Source organism: Spea bombifrons, chromosome 6, assembly GCF_027358695.1.
Source record: "Spea bombifrons isolate aSpeBom1 chromosome 6, aSpeBom1.2.pri, whole genome shotgun sequence".
In the NCBI taxonomy this organism is placed as follows: Eukaryota; Metazoa; Chordata; class Amphibia; order Anura; family Pelobatidae; genus Spea; species Spea bombifrons.
In genome coordinates this window covers 48683186-48704798 of record NC_071092.1, presented here as the reverse complement: position 1 = coordinate 48704798, position 21613 = coordinate 48683186, and the positions used below count along the sequence as shown (strand labels likewise).

The 21613-nt window shown below is 45.9% G+C and overlaps 2 protein-coding genes across 2 annotated transcripts; both read right to left on the bottom strand.

The window, feature by feature from the left end:
* Nucleotides 1-485: 485 nt before the first annotated feature.
* On the bottom strand, nt 486-14623 carry MSH4 (mutS homolog 4). The gene is made up of 20 exons (XM_053470351.1): nt 14464-14623; nt 13721-13891; nt 12754-12917; nt 12518-12628; nt 11864-11979; nt 11470-11643; nt 10565-10737; nt 10294-10361; nt 9964-10038; nt 9323-9387; nt 8339-8508; nt 7714-7850; nt 7388-7491; nt 6976-7100; nt 6324-6524; nt 2536-2654; nt 1793-1921; nt 1378-1552; nt 1211-1299; nt 486-790 (listed from the first exon to the last, which is right to left on the bottom strand). The coding sequence occupies exons 1-20, from the start codon at nt 14621-14623 to the stop codon at nt 608-610; spliced, it is 2709 nt and encodes a 902-aa protein (XP_053326326.1). The 3' UTR covers nt 486-607.
* Nucleotides 14624-16214: 1591 nt separating this feature from the next.
* Nucleotides 16215-21094, bottom strand: RABGGTB (Rab geranylgeranyltransferase subunit beta). Its single transcript, XM_053469714.1, has 9 exons — nt 21014-21094; nt 20693-20800; nt 20163-20360; nt 19452-19557; nt 19087-19139; nt 18454-18564; nt 17932-18057; nt 16585-16734; nt 16215-16459 (listed from the first exon to the last, which is right to left on the bottom strand). The coding sequence occupies exons 1-9, from the start codon at nt 21014-21016 to the stop codon at nt 16319-16321; spliced, it is 996 nt and encodes a 331-aa protein (XP_053325689.1). The 5' UTR covers nt 21017-21094; the 3' UTR covers nt 16215-16318.
* Between the last annotated feature and the right edge of the window lie 519 nt (nt 21095-21613).

Here is a 21613-nt window from a genome sequence, read left to right as displayed (position 1 = left end):
ATCTAACATTCAGATGTCCCAAGAATCCCCCAGCAAAGTGCTTTCCGCGCGTTCAGTAATTAAACCCCGGAGTAACCCCGACCCGCGGCTCTGATGACGGCTGATTTGGGCAGAATATAAAATTATGTTTTTATTACAAAAAAGACAAAATATTAATTTCAAGCAAAGGTATGTTTGGAATGGGAGACTGTTATGTCCTGCAGGATGAGAAACATCACACGTGGGGTTATAACATTATAACAGAGGCAGGAGGCAAAAGGGGCCGTTTAACCCCAAATTATGAAAACACTGATATTTAATAAAACAATAAAACTGTTAATTTATTTGAAAACAAGCAAAATGACATCATTAATTAAATGCAGGGGGGGCTGCGTTGAACCCCCGGGGGGGGAGAAGAAATGTAACTTTCTGCCACTTCAAGAAACAAGAACCAGAAGCAACATTTAACGGCGTTACATCGCGTATAATAATAGATACATCGCTACGGAAGCGGCTGGCGATATATAACGTAACGTAATGTATAGCAGGTTCGATATCGGCTTATTCAGATAGAGCGTCGGGTTCCCTACCACCAATACCTGGCTGCAGGGCTCGGTAAACACGGCTGCTACTCGGCTGGTAGCTGGTCGGCTGCGAGGCACTCGGACTCGTAATTCCTCCTCAGATGTCTCAGGAAAGTCCGCAGGCTGGCCGGGTCGAGGCGCGAGTTACGAGCCGTCTGCACGAGCCTCGCGGCCAAATGATAAGCCGCCGTCTGCTTGGCGCTGCGCGCGGAGCTCGTCTGTTTCTGCTGTTTAGTAAATAACGAGAAAAAGATAAATGGGAGATGGGGGGGCATTTAAATACATAGTTAAGGGGTTAATAATGGGCAACAAGAGACCGGAATCTAACACTAGAGACTGAGATGGAATGGAAGGGAGTTTTACTTTACTGAGAGGGTGGAGAAGTGGAACAGCCTCCCAGCAGAAGTGGTCAAGAGGTAGAGGTAAGGGAAGACCAAGGACTGATGAAGGACTAGGATTGATTTACACTTTAAATAAATGTTACAAATATATCTGTTACATTTTATCGAATCTCACACTAAATAAAGCTCACGGGAACCCCCTTCCTAACTTCCTGTTCCTAGGGTCTGCGTGATTATTCCTCCCATTGTGGACTGTTTATACTTCCTGTTACCGGCGGCCGCCCCGTCACCACCCGGGGTACTTACTAAGATCCGATCCGCGACTTGGTTGGCGATGCGATTGGCATCCTGCAGGAGCGCCGCTGGTAACGAGGAGAGTTCGGCCGCTTTCAGACCTGCGGGGCGAGACGTGATTATTGGCGAGCGTCAGATAGACGGATACCGCGGCGTTCATGCGACGGAGGCTGCGTTACCGTAGTTCTTCTCCGTCGTGTGGCCCCTGGACAGCACGTAGGTGTACGAGATGGACTCCTCGCTGCCGGATTTGGATTTCACGTGCTGCACCTCGAAGTGATAATTTTCCACGTTTGGATACATCGTGCCGAGGTGACAGAGCTCCAGAAAGTGCGTGGCGAGCAGCGTGAACGCCTGGGGAGGAAACATGGCCGGCGGGGGTTAAATCGCGGGACCGGGGATGGGCAATTTCACATACGCAGCAGATCGCAATGCCTGGGAACGGCAGCATCTTATCTTAGGCCCCTCCCACCCTGTGTCTATGTACCACTAGCCCCACCCCTCCCTCCCACGAGGAGCGGACGAGCTGCCCCGGACATCTTCCCCGTGACTAATGTGCGTCATTCTCGTTAGATTCGGGTACCCTGACAGTACCTTCGTGCCCAGGAGGTGTTCACAGACGGCGTAACAAAGGCCGATCCCTTCCTCTGCGCTGGTGCCTCGGCCCAGCTCGTCGATTATAATGAGAGACCTGGCGTTGGCGTTCTGTATGATGTACGCCACCTAAAAACACATTTCATTACATTCACAATTTTCGGGGTATTTATTATCGTATTTCCAACACTGAAACCTACCCCAGCTGTAGCCCATCGTTTGTGGTAATGGGGCATGTCTGAGCCTCGGCTGCCCCGCGGCAAACAACCCCCCCCCCGGGGAGTCCGCTTAGCGACAACTACCAGGAAACATATTACACATAACACGTGTCTGTGTGCCGGACTGTCACGTAACCAGCTACATGACAACACTAACAACCCCCGGGGGCCACTAGTAATCACCCCCCCACACAGCACTGACCCCGTGTGACATTTCTCACCAACCTCATTTCTCCCTGACCAGTCTGCCTTATAAATGATAGAAACCCAGAACCCGCTGGCAGATCGGCCCCCACCGGCCCCCGTCTAGTCGCCCGTTTCTCCTGCTGTAAAGACTCAAATCTTAATCAGTCGCTGGTCTCGTCTTAGATTCAGGAGCCGTATGTCTATCCCATGCATGTTTAATACCCTCGCTGTATTACCCTCTACCACCTCTGCTGGGAGGCTGTTCCACTTATCTACCACCCTCTCAGTATCGAATAAACTTGAGTCCCTATTACTGACAGTTTGAAGGAATATTTGCACCTCTTTCATCTCTTTCATAAATGTTGATGAATTTGTTTCAATGTCGTCATCCATCCCGATTCTGGTGAATATCTGCTCAGCGATCCTGAAGGAGGCGTATTCAGCCGGGACGAACGACCCTGCGATCCAAACAGAAACTCATCCCAGATCACATTCCCTCACGGGTCAGCCTCTGCCACATCTGCTGGGAGGCTGTTCCACGTATCTACCTCAGTAAAGTAAAACTTTCTCACATATTTTCTCTATCCTGCGTTTACCGCTAAAGGCCAGAGAGAAGAATAAATCAGCGGCTCTATGATTCTGTCGCCCCCGGGGGGGGGGATCAAAGAGCAGGCTGCGCATGGGAGCCGGGGATTGGAAGCTCACGGGCAGAGTCGTTCCGCGCATGTTGTATCTTTGGGTGTAAATGCTAAATTGTACAGCACCGCGGAATATGTTGGTGCTTAATAAATAAAGGATATTAATGATAAAAACGCCTGATTGACCCTTGCCTGTCATGTGAGCGTTAGACACCCCGAGGCTGCACTGACACCGGTCACAGCGCTGGCCCCGGAGCTATTCCTAAAGCCCATGCGCTGTTTAGGGGTCCAGGCCCGGCTCCTCGTTTATTAGCAAGTCGTTAATTATAAGCAGAAACGCAACCGGCCGACTCCTTTCCTTCCCAGAACCGCAAACATTAAATCAGCCGTGACCCTGAACACGCGATAGAGCTATAGTGACACATTGTTACATCCGCCTCCGCGCCAAGCTGGTAATTTACCTGGAGATTAGGTCTCTGTTGCCATGCGGCGGCGGGGGGGGGGGATAATCACCAGTTTATTAACGCTCCGTTCTGTAGCATTCCCCACATTCCTCTGAGGGCTGTTATATTCTGACAGATATGTCTCCTTTATTAGACCTCAAACTAACACTTACGAGACAGCTACGAGACAGCTACCAGATGGCAATGAGATGGCAATGAGACAGCAACGAGACGGCTACAAGACAGCAACGAGACGGCTACCAGATGGCAATGAGACAGCTACAAGACGGCTACGAGACGGCTACCAGATGACAATGAGATGGCAACGAGACAGCTACAAGACGGCAACGAGACAGCAACGAGATGGCAATGAGATGGCAACGAGACAGCTACAAGACGGCTACGAGACAGCAACGAGACGGCTACCTGATAGCAACAAGATGGCAACGAGACAGCTACAAGACTAGTTTTAGGTCAACGACTTGGTGTTTCATTAAAATTCACACGGCCAACAACTATGCCTCTTCATCTAAACCTTACAGGTGATTGACAGCAATTAACGTAATTAAAGCCACAGGGTCCGTAAAAAGGAGCAAATGTTAAAACAATACTTTTAAGTCAAATTGTATTTATTATTATTTATTATAAATTGGAATATTTAGTAATTTTTAGTAACATTTACAGATAAGTGTTTGCTGCTCTCAGATAATCAGGTCGATGATGGAAAGTAAAATATAAATGCAAAGGACTTTCTCTTCGTATCGAGGGGATCTGGACTTTTATATTCGTTTGGATTGAATCTCATTGTCCGATTACTGGAGGATTTCAGTGATTACTGTATACAGCGCTGGGGGTTATATTACTGTATACAGCGCTGGGGGTTATATTACTGTATACAGTGCTGGGGGTTATATTACTGTATACAGTGCTGGGGGTTATATTACTGTATACAGCGCTGGGGGTTATATTACTGTATACAGCGCTGAGGGGTTATATTACTGTATACAGCGCTGGGGGTTATATTACTGTATACAGCGCTGGGGGGTTATATTACTGTATACAGTGCTGGGGGTTATATTACTGTATACAGCGCTGGGGGTTATATTACTGTATACAGCGCTGGGGGTTATATTACTGTATACAGCGCTGGGGGGTTATATTAATGTATACAGCGCTGGGGGTTATATTACTGTATACAGCGCTGGGGGTTATATTACTGTATACAGCGCTGGGGGTTATATTACTGTATACAGCGCTGGGGGTTATATTACTGTATACAGCGCTGGGGGGTTATATTACTGTATACAGTGCTGGGGGTTATATTACTGTATACAGCGCTGGGGGGTTATATTACTGTATACAGCGCTGGGGGTTATATTACTGTATACAGCGCTGGGGGTTATATTACTGTATACAGCGCTGGGGGGTTATATTACTGTATACAGCGCTGGGGGTTATATTACTGTATACAGCGCTGGGGGGTTATATTACTGTATACAGCGCTGGGGGTTATATTACTGTATACAGCGCTGGGGGGTTATATTACTGTATACAGCGCTGGGGGTTATATTACTGTATACAGCGCTGGGGGTTAAATTACTGTATACAGCGCTGGGGGTTATATTACTGTATACAGCGCTGGGGGGTTATATTACTGTATACAGCGCTGGGGGTTATATTACTGTATACAGCACTGGGGGTTATATTACTGTATACAGCGCTGGGGGTTATATTACTGTATACAGCGCTGGGGGGTTATATTACTGTATACAGCGCTGGGGGTTATATTACTGTATACAGCACTGGGGGTTATATTACTGTATACAGCGCTGGGGGTGTTATATTACTGTATACAGCGCTGGGGGTTATATTACTGTATACAGCGCTGGGGATTATATTACTGTATACAGCGCTGGGGGTTATATTACTGTATACAGCGCTGGGGGTTATATTACTGTATACAGCGCTGGGGGTTATATTACTGTATACAGCGCTGGGGGGTTATATTACTGTATACAGCGCTGGGGATTATATTACTGTATACAGCGCTGGGGGGTTATATTACTGTATACAGCGCTGGGGGTTATATTACTGTATACAGCGCTGGGGGTTATATTACTGTATACAGCGCTGGGGGTTATATTACTGTATACAGCGCTGGGGGTTATATTACTGTATACAGTGCTGGGGGTTATATTACTGTATACAGCGCTGGGGGTTATATTACTGTATACAGCACTGGGGGGTTATATTACTGTATACAGCGCTGGGGGGTTATTAATGTATACAGCGCTGGGGTTATATTACTGTATACAGAGCTGGGGTTATATTACTGTATACAGCACTGGGGGGTTATATTACTGTATACAGCGCTGGGGTTATATTACTGTATACAGTGCTGGGGGTTATATTACTGTATACAGCGCTGGGGGTTATGTTACTGTATACAGCGCTGGGGGGTTATTACTGTATACAGTGCTGGGGGGGTTATTACTGTATACGGCGCTGGGGGGGTTATTACTGTATACAGCGCTGGGGGGGTTATTACTGTATACAGCGCTGGGGGGTTATATTACTGTATACAGCGCTGGGGGTTATATTACTGTATACAGCGCTGGGGGGTTATTACTGTATACAGTGCTGGGGGGTTATTACTGTATACAGCGCTGGGGGGGTTATTACTGTATACAGCGCTGGGGGGTTATTACTGTATACAGCGCTGGGGGTTATATTACTGTATACAGCGCTGGGGGGTTATTACTGTATACAGCGCTGGGGGTTATATTACTGTATACAGCGCTGGGGGTTATATTACTGTATACAGCGCTGGGGGGTTATTACTATATACAGCGCTGGGGGTTATATTACTGTATACAGCGCTGGGGGTTATATTACTGTATACAGCGCTGGGGGTTATATTACTGTATACAGCACTGGGGGGTTATTAATGTATATAGATCTAGGGGTTTACACTCATGATAAAAATATATTTTTTCTATAGAACACACAGAGCACCTTCTATTAAAAGCGTATCCTCGTTTCTTACCGATTTGGGCCATGATCTGACACAGGGCGATCTGCTTCAGATAAGTCGACTTCCCGCTCATGTTGGGTCCGGTGATGATTGCGAAGTTGCTTCCCTCTGTCATGTACGTGTTATTACAGATGGGTTTTCCCAGGGAAATCTTCTCCAGGATCGGATGCCATCCCTGTTTTATCGCTAAAGTATCTGTGAATTCCGGGCGAACTGGGAAAAAAAAGGTAAAGTTACTAGCGGAACGTGGCAGGCGGTGAGAAGACCAACGGGCGGCTGAAATGCAGTAATGGCTTCAACGTTTGTGTACGGAGAGCAAAGTCGTTTCGGGTGAATTTTAATTGAATTCCCCAACCTTTTGGTTCAGATGAAATATATACCGTTTATTACCCTTCATAATAATGTTCAGTTTAGAACAGATTACTTGAGTTATTTTCCTCACCCTTCCTCTCCTTCACATTTTGAATGAACGAATGAATATTCTGAGATTTCTCGTTCGTTTCTTTGGGGGTCCTTAACGATTTTTGGGGATTTGAACGAATGCACAAATTAAGCAAAAATTGTTAAAGAATAAGTCTGTGCAAATCCGAATCCACGCGGCTGGCGGTCTCTGCGTACGAACGCATCAGACGTGGGAACATGAAACGTAGGGACTGCGAGTTACCGTAGTCTGAGAGCGTGCAGGCGTGAGCAAAGGACAGCAGCATGTCCAGCATGGAGACCGTGTCGGATAGTTTATAGAGGCAGTGGATGTGTTCGTAAATCTCACTGAGGAGTTTACAGATTATTCTGGAAAAAAAGAAACAAATCGTGGGGAATGAAAACGCGATTGGAAACCTTGTAATACGAGCACCGCTGTCCCTCCACCGGCTTCAGCCAAGCAACACTGCTTAACCGATCCTGCTTTTGATTTCTATTATTTAATATAAAATAAATCAGATTATAAATTAATCAGCAGCTATCATTTTTTCCATAACAAGTTTAATAACCAATAAAAAATAATAATAATAATAATAAATAATTTACAAAGCGGCTTTATTGTGGCTCAATGTTTTGGGAAATAGCCTTCATCTTACAGATATGACATGTGATAGATTTCTCGGAGGGATTCCTGGCATCTCTCGTTCATTTTAATTAAATCCACAGATGTGAAACTGTAGGTATTTTTAGCGCGAGTCACCTGGAAGAAAAAGGAGTCAAACATGAACTGAACAATGACATCACTCGGCGAGAGCAATGACATCACTAGAATAATTAATGCCTGGAGGACGGAGCGAGGGCCGAGTGAGGTCTTACAGCAGGTGGAGTAATGGGCTGATGGCTTTAACCTACTGACAAATTCTTTATTGACTTCCCGTCTGGCGTTTTGGGACGACCCTCATGAAAGCCCCCGCATGTTCACCTTGACAAATTCAGGAGGAAGCGTAGCCGTGGATTTCACGCTTCCATCGGTGGTCATCTGGATGAAAAAGCCCCTGGCGGTGCTGAAGCTGGTCTTCAGGGGTAGATTGTGTTTGTCGGAGAGCTGCGAGATCATTCCTGGGGGACGGATACAAACATTAAACCTTGAATTTTAGGGAAAAATCAAGTTCTTTCAGCAAATAATCTATCTGTCCTGCAGGGACCACCGAAGTGCGCCTGTAATGCTGGATACGATGCCGCTATGTCACTGACGGGGTGACATGTAGATTAGATTGTAAGCTTATTTGAACAGGACCCTCGCCGTTTGTTTCTGTACTGGTCATGTCCTGTTTACTCCATTGTACAGCGCTATGGAATACGCCGGCACTACAAGAATCAATAAATAATAATAACAGTAAACCCATATTAATGATGCAGACCCACTACAGCGGTTGGTTTAAGGGTTAAAGACAGCTGCAGCTCATCCCGGCGGGAGAAGGGAACACGTGGAACATACATGGCACGTACGTGGAACATACATGGCACATACGTGGCACAATGCAGATGAAACATCACGAAGATAACCGACAGACCGTTATACCCGATGGATGGCTGAGGGTTATTACCAGCAATATCATCTACGATTTCTGCGTACGTCCGCCGTGCAATGTCCAGGAATTCATTGATATTTGGCCGGACGGCGTAGCATTTCTGGGTCCTCATGTTCAGGCAGCCTTTAGTGTATCTCGTGTCATCGTTAACGACACTCCTAATTTTTTCAAGAATGATATCAAACCTAAAAAAAAAAAAAGGTTGCAACTCGTTTTTCTACAGAGTCAGGTAGTTATACACAGAGACGCGGTTATATATATATATATATATATATATATATATAGAGAGAGAGAGAGAGAGAGAGAGAGAGAGAGAGATTTATGTATATATATACAGTTACAGCCTAGTCCCATGACATGGTGCAAAAATACATCTCTGTCTCTTGTCCAGTCCCCCCTCAACCTCATCACATAGATTGTAAGCTCATAAGAACAGGCCCTCTTTTCCTTCTGTAATTGTATGTTTTATGTCAGTTCATATTAAAGTTTTTAAAGTCAGTTTTTTAGGATCTGCTGGAGTTCTATAAATAAATGTAATTTGATAATGATGAGATTGTCCAGTATATGATATTTAAGTCTGCTCGACTCCTTAATGAATTCCCTTTGTTCAGCGGCTATTAAGTGGCGGGCAAATTGCTGATTCCGAGCGTCACTGAACTAAAACAATGCCTGGCTGAGCTTCATGGGACATGCATGGACAGCCAAGCGATGTTACCCCTGATCCTAATGCCTTTCCCCACCTGTCACATTAACCATGTCCTCTTGTTCATTGGGAAGCCCCCCCCGGTACACGGTGTCCTCTGCATACAGCGAAGGGCATTTGACACATAACTGCCTAGCTGTTTAGAAATCAAATCCCACAAAATATACACACTTATTTTCTTTTAGGGCACACGCTGAGCATTGTGGGTGTTGTAGTTCCAATAGATTAGGGGAGCAATCTGTTGTATTCCCTGCTCTGAAGCGTCGACCGGATCGGAGTGTTTTGGAATCTCTTACCTCTTATCTTCCAATGATGCCGAGTACGCTTTAAGAAGATGCGTTTTACAGTTCTTTAGTGCAGCCTAATAAATGGGAACGGGAGAAAATGTCACACTTTTGGCAACAGAAATGGAAATGACTTTCAAAGACTCCCAAGATACCCCCCCCCAGGGACCGGACAAGAACGGTGCTTAATATAATGACCAGCAGCTTAGAGAGAGGACTTAAATCTGTGATTAGGATCACTCCGCGGCTATGACGACATTTGTGGAAACATTAAACCCATAAGAATAAGACCAAAAACATTCAAAATAATGGAAAATAATTCAAATAATAACACCCAGGCTTCTATTATTTCCCTGAGAGATGCTTCATCGGGTCCCGGCTGTGCCTTTCTCTTGCAACAACATCGAGCTGCGTGTGAAGTGTCTGCCCGGTGCCTCCGACTCCGTGTACCCCAGGGGGGTTGGGGTTAATTAATATATACGATGCCACTTAACGCGCTAGACCAGGGCAGGGATTCTGCATACCCCGGCCTAACGGAAAGTAACTTAACGGATCTTTTACTGAGATGTCAGTGCTTAAGAGAATATATCTGAAACCTGTGCCCTGTCCGCGGCCCTCCGGACCGGAGCTGTGCAGCCCTGCGCTAGGCATACCTTCAGAGGGTCGATAAGCTCCAGCGTATGCTTCAGTGAAATCAAATAGCTTATTTTGGCGTCTGCAGCTTTATCCTATTAAATAAACAAATTATCCAATTCAGATAGCGGTATTTCATTCATCATCACCGTTACGCCATTATTTACACAACAGAGCGGCCAATCAGATTCGGTTTTACTTTTCCAGAAGCAAACAGAGCTAACAAAAAAAAACCTCAGGCTACATCCCGGCAGGCTATATATCGGTCGGCGTGATATCTGGCGGCCTCTATAGACGGATAATCGGGTTAATGAACGTTTGCACAAAGTTTCTGCCGTTTCTTCACGTACCGTGTCCTGCTTCGGAATCTGAACTATATTGGAAAGGAGATGTTCCGTGTCCAAAAACCTGGAAAGAACTAAAAACACATCAGGCTTAGTGGGATATTTATGATTAAATGTAAAAAACGTGAATACCCAACGGAATGGAGCCTCTGGATTTGTGTGACGTGTGTGTCGGCTGGCGCAGGCACGGAGATCCTGTACGTTTGTCTCACGGAGGAACCAGCCATACATTCATTTCCCGCTCCTATCGGATCCGCGTCTCCCAAACTCTCCTCACCTGACTGGAGCCCGAAATACATCTCCTCGTCCTCCAGGAGCTCCTGCACACAGTCCAGCCGCGTGCTGAGGGTCTCCAGATCTGTGAGGGGCTCGAGGATATTGGAGCGCAGTCTGCGGCTCCCGCCTGGGGTTCTTGTGTGATTTAGGACAGCAAAGAGCGTGTGGCCATTCCTTTGGAGATATTAAAACATATTATATGGATCCTAAACGGGTTTTATCGGAAGGAGAATACATGAGCTATAGACGGGCCGGGTTTCACAGAACAGATATCTTCCTGGAGAACCACATTCTAGGGACAACAACGGTAACTAAAATCAGGGGAAGCTTAAAATCCCCCCGTTTCCCACCGCTGCCGTTATTAACATGGTAGTTTTTTTAGGAAATAGGGGGCTTCTGTGTGCATTGTGTTAATTGGCATGCCCCCCCCAGCCCCGGTTACATATTTATATCTCAGAGAAGCAGAACTGTTGCTTTTCATATATATAAATATAAATCTCATTGTATCCTCGCTGTCTATTCCTGTACGCTGTATTTATTTCTAGATTGTAAGCTCTTTGAGCCGGGCCCTCCTCACAGACATGTCCTGTCTACGCATGATACAGCGCTATGGAATATGATGGCGCTATATAAAACAATAAATTATAATAATAATAATGCGTAGGAGAACGATCTCAGCTGCTTTATTTTACTCATAGAGAGCTTAACGGCTCCAGCAGAGCACCATCTGAAATGAAACAGACTATCCCTTTACACAAACATGGAAGGGCCGTGCGCTTCTCCACACGTTCCGGTTGGTTCGGTAACGGGTGAGTGTTTCACAATTAACAGAATAAACGTGGCCAGATCTCCAGGATACCAGAGCGAAGATATTCCGAGCGAAGCAGTAACTCTCGCAGAGGATACCTGGAGTCTCTGGTGTTGACTAAAAGCTCGAGGTTTTGTGCAGACGTCGAATCAATCAGAGCCGTTTGTTCGCTTCCCTGAAAGCGGATCTTGAGAGATTTCGGAGCGTAGACGGCGTTCTGAATAAATTCCACGTATTTGAACAACGCAGCGACGGCGGCGAGGCAATAGTACCTGCGATAAAAAACAGACATTCCTTTTATTTGTAACTCCGATACTTTAACGAACATTTTAATAGCAAATACATTTTCTGTAACAAGCATCTGGCAGCCTCACCCGGCCAAATCCATACAAAAAAAGAAAAATAAATAAAATAAAAAAACTAATTAAAAAATAAAATATTTACAACATGCTTTATAACAGGAAATTCTACACTAATATTTAATAAACATACTTAGACTGCACTTCCATCAGGACCGTGCCGAATTCTGGGGCGCATAACTGCTCAATATATTCCAAGCCTTTGGTTTCATTGAAATATTTCCTCTGCACCGAAGTGAAGGAAACGTCCTGCAAATAATACATTAATAAACACCTCATTTTACATTCATTTCAGCTCAGAAATTCAAATCCCAGAAATCAGATCAAATAATCGAGAGAAATATCAAGAGGGACGAAGATCAGGGAATGAAACGTTTTTAACCGGGGGGAGAGACATTTAAGTATATAAATGGATTTGATAAAGCACAGGAGAGAAGTTTATTCCAAAGGAGGAGAAAAGTTACAACAAGAGACCAGAATCCAACACTAGAGAGTCAGAGACTGAGATGGAATGGAAGGAAGTTTTACTTTACTGAGAGGGTGGTGGATAAATGGAACAGCCTCCCAGTAGAAGTGGTAGAGGGTAATACAGTGAGGGGATTAAACATGCATGGGATAGACATACGGCTCCTGAATCTAAGACGAGACCAGCGACTGATTAAGGTTTGAGTCTTTACAGCAGGAGAAACGGACGACTAGACGGGGGCCGGATGGGGCCGATCTGCCGGCAGGGTCTGTGTTTCTATGCATTAAAGGCGCAGTATTGGCTTAATGGATGTGGAATCACCTTAAAGCTCTCCGTTATCAGGCGGAATAGCTTCGTTGAGCTGCCGCTCTCACACGCTGTATTTGACATCAGAATTTCCAGCGGAGACAGAATCTGCAGTCTGGTTATCACCTGAAACCGTTTCGGGAAATATTGTTGCAAAGGCCATTAATGACAATTTCTGACATCAAGCACTAGTGCGAAGAGATTCCATTAAAAATCAGCCGTTTTTATGCAGAAATCTCCGGAGCTTTTACCTTCACGTAAATTGTGTTGTCTGCAAACTGGGATAACACAACTTCAGGGTTCTTTAGGTCGAGGCTGGCCATTCCTATCTCCCCCCGGGCCAGACCGCGTCCTTCCACTACAGCTACAATAATCGAAGAGGCAGACTGGGCCGATACCGCGGACGATGAAGTCACTGAAACAGAAACATTTACTACAACTTTAATTTATATATGTTTTATGTTTATATTTATATATTCTATAGATCTATATATATATTTTTTAAGTATGTATTTTATATATGTATATTTTATATAAGTATATGTTTTATGTATATGTATTTTATATATATATGTGTAATGGGGATTAAAAAAAAAAAAATATATATATGTATACACGATACATTAAAAAAAAACACTTTGAAAACCCCCAGAATGGCCTATTTATCGGGCAGTGGAAGCACATTTTTTCTTTAAGGATTAAACTGATCCTTGTTTTAATTCCAATCGATTTCTGTTTCATTCATTATTTCGAATAACCGTGGGCTGCCGGCTATTATCTGATATCAGGGTCTCCGCGCAGGCGCTCCGCACCGACACATTCTGCCCCCCTGTGGCTGCGCTCGGCATTGCATCCGGCTGTGACTCATTTCTGCCAGCGGCACGTTAGTTAGTCTTCCATACAAGAAACGTGAAGGATCCGCACATGCGGACAGGTTCGGTAGCCGGGGTGAATGCAGGGGATTCAGTTAAGTGTATCTTTAAATCATGACAAGTCAAGGTTTCCATGACGACCGGTCTCAGAGACCTCTGGTGATTCACTACATAGAATCTTCACTGTGGGCTATTAAAGGGTTAATATTTCAGGGGCAGCTCCTTGGCAGCCCCAGGACTAACCAGACACAAGAGGACCGGGTCTCATAACCGGTGCAGGACTCGCAATGCTATCACCGCCTTATCGCACAAACACATATTGGGGTAGAAGCCCTTAGGCCAGTACCTGAGTACCCAGTCACAGGGGTAGGTATTTTGGGCTTGGCGAGGAAGCCTGGGGCCGCTTTGTCCGCACGGCCGCTGTCGGGGCCCCTCGCCGAGGAGCTGCTGGTCACGGAGGTGAAGTTAAAGGCGCTAATATTTTCAGCAAAGGAGCTCTTGTCTGCGAAACAGGAGTCTGTGAAGAGAATCCATTGTTACGTCACCCGGAGCGCAGCGGGGGCCGCGGATACACAGCGTTAGTGAGTGGCCACGTCTGGCACACGCATGTCACATGTGAGCACACGTCTGTCACATGTGAGCACACATCTGTCACACGTGTCCCGCGCATGGATGTGCTTGTGGGTTCTGCACACAGGAGTGCGACACGAGGGTGCAGTGATTGCTCCACGGAGCAGACATGTTATCCCCCAATTTCATCCATACCCTCAAACCTCTCATATACCCCCCAAACCTCTCATATCCCCTCACCCCCTTATATACCCCCAATCTATCATATCCCCCCAGCCCCTCATATACCCCCAATCTATATCATATCCCCTCACCCCCTTATATACCCCCAATCTATCATATCCCCCCAGCCCCTCATATACCCCAATCTATCATATCCCCTCATATACCCCCCAATTATACACCGCCCAGCCCCTCATATACCCCCCCAGCCTCTCATACCTCCCCCAATCATATATCCCTCAGCCCCTCAAATAACCCCCGACCTCTCATATACCCCTCTGCCCCTCACACCCAGACCTTCGAGGCCTCCGCTGTCCCCACCTATTCCCTCCCCGGTTGGGGGGGTCGGGTCGCTGCTGTTTGATGTCCGGGGCCCCGGTGTCGCCCCCCGGCGGATAGGAGTGTGGATGAGGCTGAGACGGAGCCCCGCGGAGCCGGACACCGGGATTCCCGCCATGTGTGGATGATCTGGGAGGCCTGCCATTCAGTCAGGGCTCAGACACCCCCCGGGGGCCTGCTCAAATACCCCGGTTACCCCTGCCTGGGACAGGACAACGAGCCTGTGGGGCAACAGACTGTATGAGAGGTAATTCTGGCGAGCAGGAGCAGTCACCATGGCAACCATGGGCTGTCCCTGCTACCTGCCCCACTCCCCCGATCTCAGCAAACACTAATACTCAAAGTGACAGGGCCCAGGGCAGTAATGATAGGAAATACCCCCACTTTCCACTCACATTACCCCAGTACAGAAACCCACATTACACCCTTTACAGACTGGGTGCCCCAGTACAGAACCCCCCGTACAGAAACCCACATTACCCCAGAACAGACCGGGGCCCGTACAGAAACACGTTACCCCGGTACAAACTGGGCAGGCACTGGGGCCATTTATAATACCCTACACCCAGTACAAACCGGAGCAGGGACCGGGGACAGAACGGTACTAGGTGGGGCGCAGAGCATCAAAGCTCCTGCTCGTTCCTGCGGCCATCAGTGGCCCCGAGGCCCCTCAGACACACGGCTCTTCATACTTCTTTATTACAATCCACCATGCATGTTGCCCGATCTCCTCCGAATTTTTTTTTTTTTGTAGCGGAAATAAACGCGTACTGTGTCTAAAAATCAACCAGTAAAACATCCCTAAAAACAGAAGAAACCCACAGAACGGACGCCACAGCGGAGATTCCGCGCACATCTCGCCTTTATTTACTCGTTTATACAACAATTACCCTTCAGAGGGGCATTAAGACCAGTTTCAAAGGAGGGAAAAAAATATTTTATTTTATTTAACCCTTTGGTTCATCTGCGGCTCCACGTGTCTCTGCCGGAGCCTGCGACGAGGATCAGGTCTGAATAAATCCAGCTGTTTTCAGATAATTTCACATAATTTACAGTTATTAAAAACCGATACATTTTCATCATATGCAAACATTTTTATCTATATCGTATATACGTTCTTCCCATCAATAAATAAACGTTATCTCACGGAACCGCTCAGCAAACGCTCCGTTCATATATTCTCTTTAAAGGAAATCTATCGTTGGAATGCTAGACCTCTGTAATCCAACCCGATTGGTTCTAGAACCCTTTATACAGAACCAAGAACTTAATTGTTAATTAATGCATTTTAACACATCGTTCAATTTTATCAACAATGCGAAAAAGCCACTTAAATCAACCGATACGTTAACTCTGATGTAATAAATCTCGGGAACCATTATTGTTACTTCATAAGTAAAATAGCAGCTCGCGACCCGCCACGCGCTAAAATACAAGCTTCAAAAAAATAATATTCAACAAAAAAAAAACAAAAAAACTTGAAAACAGACACATTTTAACCCTGAAGCCCGTCCAAGTTTAGCGAACCGGCGAAAACGTTTCTTCTTATATTTAACCCCTTAAAGACAATGGGCAGTTCCTAAACCCATTGAAAATCATGCATTTTGAGCCCGTACATATACGGGCTTTGTCATTAAGGGGTTAAACTTCTTTCCTGCTCCGGCCAACGAGGGGAAAGGTAAAACGCGTGCGATACCAACGGCAAAACGTGGCTATAAACGTGTTTATTAATAAAATAAAGATGTAAAGGTTATAGTGTTTGTTTCACTGGTGGCCCTCGTGTGTGATGAAGCTCGGGGGCCGCGGGGAGACTCTAGCCCAGGGTTTCAGGTTGAATGTTTATTCGCCGAATGATTTCTTCCGGCATGCAGTACACCGGATTCACCGGCTTAATTCCTTCTTCTCCCAGCAGAGATAACCCGGCGATTCCGAACAGCGTGTGAAACGGATCGACCTTCGAGGAAATACACAGAATAAAAAATATTTCAAAATTACATAATCTGCCTTTTTGTATGTTTTTTTTCCCCCCATTTGTTTGATTTGTATGAATTGTTCATGTCCCGGTTGCCGATCACCTACCATATCGCCCGGTCTGTCGGCAAAACCGCCCGTCTCTTCATCTTGGCACGCCAAAATAAACAAGCGCAGTTTGTCTCTGTCTATCCAGTGGAGTTTCCCGATTATTTTCAAGGAAGCCAAAACCCACCACGAATAACAAACGTCCGGCAGCTAATGAAAAAAAATATAATTCGTATGTATATTATTTGCATATAGTATATTAACGTTCATACGTTTGGGGTCACTTGTCCCTGATTTTGAAAGAAAAGCAGATTTTCCCCATTAAAATAACATGAAATGGATCAGAAATCCAGCACAGGTGGGGTTAATGCTATAAATGACTGTTGTAGCAGGAAACGGCTGATTTTTTATGGAATCTCTTCATAGTCGTACAGAGACCCTTTATCACTCCCATCACTCCTGTGTTCCAACGGCCCTTTATCACTCCCATCACTCCTGTGTTCCAATGGCCCTTTATCACTCCCATCACTCCTGTGTTCCAATGGCCCTTTATCACTCCCATCACTCCTGTGTTCCAATGGCCCTTTATCACTCCCATCACTCCTGTGTTCCAATGGCCTCTATCACTCCCATCACTCCTGTGTTCCAATGGCCCTTTATCACTCCCATCACTCCTGTGTCCCAATGGCCCTTTATCACTCCCATCACTCCTGTGTTCCAATGGCCCTTTATCACTCCCATCACTCCTGGGTTCCAATGGCCCTTTATCACTCCCATCACTCCTGTGCTCTAATGGCCCTTTATCACGCCCATCACTTCTGTGTTCCAATGGCCCTTTATCACTCCCATCACTCCTGTGTTCCAATGGCCCTTTATCACTCCCATCACTCCTGTGTTCCAATGGCCCTTTATCACTCCCATCACTCCTGTGTTCCAATGGCCCTTTATCACTCCCATCACTCCTGTGTTCCAATGGCCCTTTATCACTCCCATCACTCCTGTGCTCTAATGGCCCTTTATCACGCCCATCACTTCTGTGTTCCAATGGCCCTTTATCACTCCCATCACTCCTGTGTTCCAATGGCCCTTTATCACTCCCATCACTCCTGTGTTCCAATGACACGTTGTGTTCGCTGATCCAAGTTTAAAAGGGTAATTGATAGTTAGAAACCCTTTTGCAATTATGTTACAGCCTGAAATGTCCTCGTTTTCTACGGCTAACACGGTACCAACTCTCATCTTGTTTTCCATGAAAACATCTCAGTGACCCAAAACATTTGAACAGTATAAATATATATATAAAAGGGACATGAATAAGCCCAACAAGGTAAGAAAATATAGGCACAAGGTGACACCTTCGTCTTTGAAGAAAAGTCCACCCGTTACAGCGAGTCGGGGGGCACATACCTTCTCGGGTCGCCCGTTGAGTCCTCCGGAGGGTAACTGCCGTTCACAGAGCCACCAGCCCAGCAGGTCAGCGTTGATTTGGTGAAGCTGGTCAGTGATGGCCAAGAATCCTGTGCAACAATAGATCTAGAATTACAAACATAAGGCCTTAACGGCGCTGCATTGGAGAAATACGCGCACAGCTTGCATACGGGAACCGGCGGACGTGCGGCATCGCCCCCCACGAGGAGTGTAGAGGGGAGGAGATCAAATGGAAAACTACTCCCTGCAACATGAACCGCTGGCGGTAATTAACAGCACCGAATCTTTTTCTACTTAATAAATCTTCAGCAATAAAGGACAGATCTGAATATATGTATATATGTATATATATATATTGGGGGGGCGGGGTTAGGGGGGCTCTGCTTTGGATTGGATGCAGTCCAAAAAACAAGGTTACAAAAACACAGAAACGGCTGATTTCAGGGTTCATTTTTACTAATCGGTAATTTTGCTTCCTGATTGCAGGAAATCTTTTCCTACCTGCCCGGCGTGAGACTCGGAGCCCGGTCTGCAGCCAAAGCCTCCATCAAAGTTCATGCAGGACAACACAAACTCTATAGCCTTCTGTATGTTAACGGAGTCCAGCCGGCCCTGCAGGGGCAGAAAAGTCTGTTTAGTACGGAAAAAAAGGGAACGACTCACAGACAAGACAAGGTATCTGCAAATAACCCATCCGGCCCCGTCTAGTCGCCCGTTTCTCCTGCTGTAAAGACTCCAACCTTAAATCAGTTGTTGGTCTCGTCTTAGATTCAGGAGCCGTATGTCTATCCCATGCATGTTTAATACCCTCACTGTATTACCCTCTACCACCCCTGCTGAGAGGCTGTTCCATTTATCTGCCTCCCTTTCAGTAAAGTAAAATTCAGTTTCCAGATTTTGGATTGCTGCCGTCATAATAAAGCACGTACATCAAGCGGCAAAATGTTGAATTTGATCAAAAAGTGTATATTTGTTTCTGGAGCATTAAGTTCTATGTGCAGAGCGTTGCCGAGCCACACAATCCTCACAGCCAATCAAAAAGCAATAAAACCTTTAATCACAAATGCCGTAACACTTTAATACGACGACCCTCTTTAGGTCTATGAACACGAATACGGTGACCGGTTATCTTACCAAAAGTGCAAGCGTTGCAACAGCGCAAAAAGAAAACCGGGTGTCAATTTCCCCTGAAATACAAAAAAATTATACAATGTAAGCAAAACAAACAACACAATAAACACGAGACCGCAACAGACTTCCCAGCCACAGCACAGTTCTTCCTCGATACCGGATTACTGTCTATAACTCTGCTCAGGCAACACAGCCCTTTAACCCTTCAGACACCACATGACCCTGCGGGAAGCCTGAAACTTCATATAACCCAGGAATCCTCTGCGCTTTCCCCTCTTTTGGACTCTATCAGCCGTTTCACTCCCTTAACTACAGTTATTTTCCCAAATACTCAAATATTTACATTAAAAAAGGAAAGAAGACATTACCCCACTTGTCTCCAGAAAAAGATCCATCCTCTTTCTGCAAGCTCTGGACGTATTCCACTATTTTGTCGGTGTCAACTACAGAAAGGCTATCGAAAAGAGTAAGAATCTGCAAAAAAACATAAATCACAGAATTAAAAGGAAATTAACAAAAATAAATTTAAAAAAAACCCTTTATACACTTGACTGCAACTGATGACAAGCCTGATTCTAGTAGGTAAAGTAATAATAATGGTGGCGAGGCAGGTACAGAATGTGACGAATAAAAAAAATCACTAGCAGCTCATCAGCCGAAATCCTAATAATTCTTGTGAAAATACTGTGCAGTATATATATATATATATATATTCAGCTTCTGAACCGGGATAAGGAAGCAGAACTTATTTCTTTAAGTTTTTAGTTCAGCTTAATCTAAAACACCACAAAGCGTAGGGCAACTTTTTTTCTATTTATTTTTTTTTATAGCGCCATCAGATTCCGCAGCGCTGTACATTACAAAAGCGATCAGCGCCGCCTCCTCGTAAACAGCCAACTTTAAACTGCGATCTACACGGAAATGAGAATTTCTCCAGTGAACATCGTGCCGCAGCTTCCCACTCCAGCCAATCAGCAATAAGCCGCTGCTGGAATTCTAAATAACAATCGTCTCCGACTGTTCTGACGTCTCCGGGATACCGATAACGCAGAATACTCCGGCGCATTATGGCGCAATACCTGCACGGCGCTCAGCGTGTACAGCAGGTGGGGATCGTGGCCGATGCTGGCGCTGAATCCGCCGCAGTCGTGCTGGCAGGACGCGATAAAAGCTAAGATTTCGTCTTTGTTCATTCGATGCAGCTCCCCCATAAGGTCCATGACGGTCAGCCCCCAGTAGACGCCGCTCATGCGCAGATACTCCGACATGCAGTATTCCTAAAAGCACACAGACGTCGTATTAGATCTCTATAGCGCCATCATATTCAGCAGCGCTGTGCAATTTATACAGCATTTTTAATCTTTAAATGATATCTTACTCATAAAGCCTTTACATATAAAGTTATTAAAGAGCATTTTTTAACCCCTTGTGTAAAATAAGAATCTGGCGCTGCGTTTAAAAGGATCTTATCTCTGGTCTCGTGTAAAGGAGCCGCAGAGTTCAGGCGTGTGAAATACGTGTCAATGCTGTAAACACGCTACGGGGGGACGAAAGTGGGGGCGACACAGGACAGCGCAGAAGAAACAAGGATTTGCCGAGCCGCACGCACGTAATCATCTTTCTTGGCTCCGTAGGATTCGATGTACTGCGCATGCTTGTCGAGCATCAGGGTTTTGGGGGCATCGGGTTTGACGATGACGTCCTTCTGGGGGGTTCCCTTAAAATAAAAAAAAGAAATTATTGATTACATGACAGAGAAGCTTCATCTCACCCCAAACATGACCGGGGTGGGGGGAGGTCAGATTGGGGGTCTGAGGCAGATGCCAGGGGCTGTGCCCTCAGGGCAAATTTAAGAAGCAGCTTCATCTAATAATGAAAACTCACCGTTTGCCACTAACGGCACATTTTACAGTGACAGGTGAAGACTTACCATGGTGGAACCGGGCGGGGTCCTCAATCCAATGGATCCTCGCCCACTTGCTGCCTGTCTGCCGGGCAAGGGGTCCTTTCCCGACTGCCCAACTCACTGCCTGTCTGTCAGGCAAGAGGTCCTTACCCGACTGCCCAACTCACTGCCTGTCTGTCAGGCAAGGGGTCCTCACCCAGCTGCTTTACTCACTCCCTGACTGCCTGGCGAGGGCGTCCGTCATCCAGCTGCCCTTTCGCTGCCTGTCTGCCGGGATAGGGGTCATCATCCTGCCGCCCAATAGTCTTTCTGGGGATTAGCGGCTATAAACACAATAAATGTCCCGCATAGAATGAAGAACTGCGTAGAATGAAGAACTACAATTCCCATAATCCACCTCTCGCCTTATACAAAGCACATGCTGCCACCTGTCGGTTACAGGGTGCAGCTACGTGCCCCAGGCGCAGGAGTACTCGCAATCCCTGAAAACCCACAAATCTCACTGAGATTAATAACTGTTTCGGGACAAAAAATCTGTGAAACCAGTGGTTTTAGTAATTAATGCCTTGTTACTTCTTTCACATTCAATATTCTCTCCTCAGTCACTTAGAGGATAGAAGTTTA

Coding starts and splice junctions, on each gene's coding strand:
- MSH4 (XM_053470351.1), bottom strand. CDS start 14,623: ATGGCGGGAATCCCGGTGTCCGGCTCCGCGGGGCTCCGTCTCAGCCTC. Junction 10,039..10,293: donor AGATTCCGAAGCAGGACACG/GTACGTGAAGAA, acceptor TTTATTTAATAG/GATAAAGCTGCAGACGCCAA. Junction 7,101..7,387: donor ATCTATCACATGTCATATCT/GTAAGATGAAGG, acceptor CTTTTTTTCCAG/AATAATCTGTAAACTCCTCA.
- RABGGTB (XM_053469714.1), bottom strand. Junction 19,558..20,162: donor ACACGCTGAGCGCCGTGCAG/GTATTGCGCCAT, acceptor GTTTTTTTGCAG/ATTCTTACTCTTTTCGATAG. Junction 19,140..19,451: donor TTTTTCTGGAGACAAGTGGG/GTAATGTCTTCT, acceptor TTTGTATTTCAG/GGGAAATTGACACCCGGTTT.